This window comes from Anarhichas minor, unplaced genomic scaffold, assembly GCF_050575085.1.
Source record: "Anarhichas minor isolate MPS153535 unplaced genomic scaffold, ASM5057508v1 ptg000007l, whole genome shotgun sequence".
Classification (NCBI taxonomy): Eukaryota; Metazoa; Chordata; class Actinopteri; order Perciformes; family Anarhichadidae; genus Anarhichas; species Anarhichas minor.
The window spans coordinates 10,543,638-10,550,343 of record NW_027466453.1 but is presented as its reverse complement, the minus strand read 5'-3'; the positions used below and the strand labels follow the sequence as shown (position 1 = coordinate 10,550,343).

General features: G+C 44.4%; 1 protein-coding gene across 1 annotated transcript in view; it reads left to right on the top strand.

Annotated features, from left to right (window-relative positions):
• Positions 1-3,367: 3,367 nt before the first annotated feature.
• asic2 (acid-sensing (proton-gated) ion channel 2) overlaps positions 3,368-6,706 on the top strand; it is a 274,492-nt gene continuing 271,153 nt past the window's right edge. Inside the window, exon 1 of the mRNA XM_076085733.1 lies at positions 3,368-3,940. Within this exon, the coding sequence (XP_075941848.1) occupies positions 3,368-3,940 (573 nt within the window). The remainder of the gene's footprint in view (positions 3,941-6,706) is intronic.

Sequence of the window (6,706 nt, the reverse complement as noted above, 5' to 3'; positions counted from 1 at the left end):
GTTTCCATTAATTTGCCCTTGTTCTAAACATCTCCTTGTTTAGATTTGCTTTTAATATGTAAGCCTTTAAAGAGTAAATTCAGACTCGTATTTCAGAGGGTTTAAAATAAGTGTTTTTGCATTAATACCTTGCAAATTAAAAAGAGAAAAATATGATAAGGCTAACAGGACTCCCGCCGAAAATAATCTCGTGGCTGGAAAACTGGCTGGATAGATAAAAGGCAGATAAGATTGCTAAAGTATAAAGCCTTATTTTCAACCCCGGAGACGGTTTAATCCGTGTAAAACTACGCTCATTACCTCGGTGGAAAAAGGGGAGATTTGCGTAATTAAGTTGTTAAGGAACCAGCAAACGCTGCAGCTGTCTGAGACCACAGCAAATTCCATTTGCGAGAAAGACTGTGATCGACTGACAGTGTGTGTGTGTGTGTGTGTGTAAATAAGAGTGTATTTGGCGAAGAATAAAAATACAATACTCATCAGTCATTCTTTACTTTTAATTAAGGTTTCTGTGTTGTTGCAAATTGCTGAAATTACCCCAAGATTCAAATTAAACACAGCCTCTTATATCATGTGTAAGCAGATGTAGAATACCGATGAAACCCCCAAAGAAGTCACAGATATTACACGAGTTTCACACTGAATCAAATTGTTAAACCATTTCCCAAATTTGGACTCTTGTTAAGTTAAACACAGACGTTAGATGGAGGTTGAATTATATATCTTCTTGCTTATCATTCATCATGTAGCTCAGGTTTGTTGTGAGGTTTATTTATTTCTATCCTTAGTGTTTTCTATTTAATTTGCTTTTATTCTTTACCAAAACAAATCACTTCCGGTTTTGTTTTTTTAACCGGAGACCTGCAGGTGGACGGTCTGAGGCGGACACAAGCTCATGAAAGATTGTCTGTATTACGTTTACCGAATTACTTTGTAAGAGTCCTTCCCAATGCACCATTAAAGGATGAATTTGTTTTCAAAATGATGAGGAGGAGGTTTAAAACTACGGGTCGGCGGCACCAACCGGAAGCAGGACTGTGAGTTACACAACAGCAGCAGGTGAGCTCCGCTTAACGCTAATTAAGGGCAATTAATGGTGACTGACGGTAATATTTCGACCCCTATGAAGACGAAGTCAACTTTTAACCCAGGGAACATATTTTAATCGTAAGAATACCATCTTTGTAAAGTTCTGTACGGCTAAGAGAGCTAACTAGCTAACTAGATATTAATATGCACCCTAAGTTACTAAACTAATTATCTATTTATTTATCTATCCATAATTCTGATAGCTAGCATAGGCTAGCTAACGTGTGACGTTAGTTTAAGGTGTGTTGTGAAGAAGAATTATTGATTGGTGATTAAAAAAATGTATATGCACATACAAGGACAGGTACATGTTTATATAAAAAGCCACAATGAATAACAACATAAGATGTATATAAACAAGTAAAACTATTTGTGTAAGCACAAGTACAGTAGTGCAAGGGTGCTGGAATAAATGCTGACTCGTTGATGTAATACTTTATTTAAATGGGGTAAGTGGTTATGTACAGTTATCCGTATATATTTTAGTGTTATTTATCTTATCTCTTGTTGTTCATATGTTACTGATACAAATTAAATATTCCCTGTTTCATTTTTCCCTTCTGTGTTTGCCGTTAGTGTTTTGGACAAAAAACGTCTGCTTGGTTACGATCCTCTAATTTAAGGGATCCTTATCAAACAAGTTTGTGTTTTTAAAAACAAAACAAAAAATCCAGCATTGTTCAGTTCTATTTCTCTCTCGAATGTGATGTTCTGTGTCTGAATTACTTTCCTTTGTGTGACCACACTTATTCACATATTGTTGTTTTCTTATCATATTGTTGTCTTCGTCCCTCCCTTCAACCTCCGTTACTCCTCCATCTCTGCTTCTGCTTCACTTCCCATGACATACACCCCCCCCCCCCCCCCGCCCCCCGCCTCCGACCAAGCAACCCCGGCTGTTTCCCCCTCTACTAGCTGTCTCTCCGACAGCCTCCCGCTTTCCATCCATCCATCCATCTCTCCGTCTGTGGTGACGAACGAGATGTGGAAATATGAAAGACTGAGAGACAAATGAGAAGAGGGAAGGTGGCGGTGAAGAAGGAAATATTCAATCAGAGAGAGCAAAAAGGAGGAGAGTCTTCTCTCACCCCCCTCCCCCTCCCCCCCGGCCCCTCTCTCTCTCCTCTCAGTGCGAGAATGTGTGTGTTGGTGTGTGCGCCTCCCGTCTCTCCCGGCTCCGCTGTTGTGTTCGCCGCCGCCACAGATGAGCTGGGAAGAGAAGGGAACGCGGATGTATCTGGCCAGAGGAAAACGGGAGGAGTTTGGATCGGCATGCAAGACTAACCAGCGGCTCTGATCATCAACGGCTCGCCCTCTCTCTCTCTCTCTTTCTCTGTCTCTGTCTCTGTCTCTGTGTGTCTCTCTCTCTCTCTCTCTCTCTCTCTCTCTCTCTTTCGCACAAACACACACACACGTGCACTCTCAGACTCACACACACTCGCGCCGGCTGGATGTCTTCGCGCTAGGCTGAACGAGAGAGGTGCTTATGGCTTGTCATTAGTTTGGGTGCGCGGAAGAATCCTGAGAAGCCTGGGCGTGTGTGTGTGTGTTTGTGTCAATTTGAGTGCACACTCGTGCATGAGTAACGGTGTGTGTGTGTGTGTTTTTGAATGGAGATGAGTCGGGATGTTAAATACACAGAGGCGGCTTTGATTGGCTTAAGTGACTCTCACCTCTCGCCCGGGGTGTCATAGAGGACTTACCTCTGGGAATTTTTGTCAATGGAATCGAGCAGTCACAGAGGGCGATGGAGGGGGGGGTGGAGGCACTTTGGGATTTGGGTCGAGTGTGTGTGTGTGTGTGTGTGTTGGGGGTGTAATAGGAGCCACAGGCAGGCTGGCAGCCACAGTAACTCTGAGCTCAAGGGAGTGATTGAGAGTGGAGGTGGAAAGGAGAGGGATGCCCCGAAGGGAGCATCTTTCTCCTCCGTCTCTGACACTCCATAGTAGTTATTTGGGTTGTGGAGATCATGTCCTCCTTATGTATGCTTCCTCTTCTTTGTCAGTTCTATGCTTTAAAGTTATTTTCTGTGTTTTATCATGTTTTCTGTAAGAGTTGTCGCAGGGCTCTGATTTGCCTCTTCATCTTTTACTCTTTGATGCCTGTATTTTCTGTCCCTTTTCTTCTCTCTTCCACTCTCTTGCTTTATCAATATGCTCAATATGGTTACGGAGTGTACATTTTAGTCTTTTTTTATTGGTGTTCCCTCTCTGTGTGTGTGTGTGCGCAGGTGTGAGTGCACCAGGGGCTCCCCGGCTGAGGGGCTGGAGGGCTGATGATGGATCTGAAGGAGAGCTGTGGCAGTCAGGGGAGCCACGAGAGCTCCATCCTGCGCCCCACCTCCTGGCAGGCCTTCGCTCACACCAGCACGCTGCACGGCCTGCGCTTCATCTTCCCGTACGGTCAGCCCAGCTTGCGACGCTTGCTCTGGGCCGCGGCTCTGCTGGCCTGCCTGGGACTGTTGGTCCTGGAGAGCGCCGAGCGCCTGGCCTACTTCCTCTCCTACCCCCACGTGACCAGCATGGACGCCGTGGTGTCGTGCAGCCTGGTCTTCCCCGCCGTGACCATTTGCAACCTCAACGATTACCGATTCAGCCGCCTCACGCGCAACGACCTGTACCACGCCGGGGAGCTGCTGGGCCTGCTGGACGTGCACCTGGCGATCCCCCAGCCGCACCTGGCCGAGCCCGACGTGCTGGCGTTTCTGGAGGAGAGAGCCAACTTCACCGCCTACAGGCCCAAGGCGTTCAGCATGAAGGAGTTCATCGAGAGGGTCGGCCACGACCTCAAAGAGATGATGCTCTACTGCCGTTACCAAGGCCAGGAATGCAGCCACAGCGACTTCAAACCCGTGAGTCCACTCATGTCTTCTTTTAAATGTCAGCTCTGCTGGGGTTCGAGCCTTTTTGCAGCATTCCAGCCCTCAGAGGGTTCTGCTTGTGAGGTGTTGAGTCTTGCAAGTTTCCAGAGATGGATGATTTTTATATATTTTTTTTCTGCCAGCAAAATGACTTGATGTATGCTGATAGTTGCTCTTTCCCTCCCACGCTGCTACGCTGGGTTTCTCCTGCTGGGTTTTTCTCCTTCAGACTCGGGTCGGCTCTCAAGCTTTGTTCTGCAACGACGTTTTCTGCTGTTGCCTTGTTGTTGTCCTCGTCCTTCGCATAACAGCATTGTGCTTACTGGCATAGATCTGCAACAGGTCGTCAGCATTTTTGTCACTGAAGGAGAGTAATTGGTTTCTCTCGGGCCATAGTGAATAGTAAATTCTCTCAAAGCTGTTCCTCTATTTCTCCAGCCAAGAAGTTAAAGGATGTTTGTGTACTTGCTGGTAATTGTCTGGTAATACAGGAGAGACATGCAGCCAAAGTGTGCCATTATTCGGTTGGTTGCTGTTCGTGTTAATTCCTCCCTCGAATTTTGCTTACTTACTGGTTCTGTGTCAATTGTGTGCTTGTGAAACCTGATGAGATTGTATTATGTTGGTGAAATTGATCTTAAGGCTTATATGTTGACGCAAATACTTTTTTGGCAGATCAAAGCGAGCAATTCCTGGCAAATTAAAAGAGCATTGTGAACACCCACTTGTTGCACACTGACACTTCCTCAGACGAGTGTTCTTTTCTCAGTTACATTCCTTACACAGATTTTAAGTTTGGAACTTGGAGCACTAGTATCTGATCAGTACTCGGTATTGAATGGACGTATCGGAATTGACTCTTCGTTAAGTCCCGCCTCTCGAACGTGGACTGGCCAATCGCAGCGTAGCATCGGCCAGCTCCGACCGGGTCTACTATTCTTATCTGCTTTTAAGGCTCTCATGCTATCATTTCAGATTTTCAGGCTGTTTTTTGGGGATTTTGAGCAAGTTCTGGTTAAATGTTTTATAATAGTTATACTGATAATAGAGAGATGGGTTTCTAAAATGTTACGTTTCTACGTAAAAAACCTGTGGAGCTAAAATTAGCAGAGTACGGTAGCACATCATTAACTAGCGTTAGCACTTCTGTTCTGACTACAGACGGCAGCTTGGGGAGAGCACATTCGCCAGACAGACAAGTCAAGTTTGGGAGTTAAAAATCAGCCGCCAGTGATGTTTGGTAAAAGCAATGGTCACCGAATGGCAACGAATTCATCCAATGAAGGCAGCATTTGGATGAGAAGCTTGCTAACGTTACCTGAATGGTCGTTCTGTGCTAATAAGCGCGGGAAGACAGAAAATATTTGATAAAAGATGTCAGATACAGACTGCGATAGAGATAAGTTTCATTGTCGATTATGCTACTAGTTCATTTTTTTTGATGAATTGATTGATCGCTTGATCTAATAAATGTCAACAAACTGAAAATGCCCATCACAACCTGTCGGTGCCCAAGTTGACAACTTCAAATATAGTGTTTTGTCTGACCGGAGTGGATAACATTATGATATAGTGTATGTCAAGAGAAGCAGCTAATCCTGTCCTTAGAGAAGCTGGGCCCTGATACTGTGTAGCAGTTTTACCATCTTTGCTTGAATAATTGTTCGGTTATCAACACTGTGTTCTGTTTAATTAATCCACTTATTGGTTTATTGTAGCTTAATTGACTCGGGCAGGGGTCTTCAACGTGTTTCAGGCCAAGGACCCCCAAACTGATAGAGAGATGGAGCAGGGACCCCCGACTATATATATTGTATAAAATTGTGTTTTATATTAAACTGGGCCTAGTACCGTGTATAAACATACCTTGTTATTGTGCATTCAATACTAAGCTATTCAAATAATACACAGGTTCATATATTCATGTCTTTATTTTAAACATGTGCAAGGTACAGTGAGTAGGGTGGCCGTGCCACTGCCATTTAGAAACAGACCTTGTCAACTGACACCAATGCCAATATCAACATTGTCTGTCAATTGCATGATAATCATGCATACAAGCTATTCAAATTGATGTTTTCATTTTAAACATAAATGTGGAAACGAAAAATGAGTGATGGCCTATTAGTGCCACTGCCATGCATAAACATACCTGTTATCATGCATACAATACTGAACTATTAAAATAATGGACACATTCATGTTTGGGGGAAACTCGGGTATTTTGCCCAACAGGAGTTGGCAGACTTGACTTAATTTGACTGCAAAGCAATGAGTGGAAACCAATGACTTTCTGGTACAGTAGAAAAATACATTACAATCTGCAGTCAGCTCTTTTGTTTTCCTTCACTTCCTTCGTTCTATGGCGTTCTAGCATACCGTATGTATCATGGGACGGCCTCAAATCATGGGCAGCTGCCTAACTAGCAGGCCGACTGTCTATTTAAAGCTCGTACACAGAGCCCAGCTGATACAAATCTGTATTAACGAGATGTTCTGTCTGTTTTGTCGGGCCTCAAAACTGACCAGCGAAGCATGCACAGCCACGGAGCCGCCTCTGGGATCCGATCTGCTTTGATGAGGTCTTCATTTTGTGGAGAGCGGACACTGTCGGCGTCAGCAGGGCAGAGCAGCAGCGTTATAGCACCTCAGCTGTGTATAATCTGAGACATTAAAGCTTTACTTGTGGATTGATGTCTACAAGGTTGATTGGAAAAACAACAACAGGGGAATCGCATGTTTTTTTAGTCGTGCTTT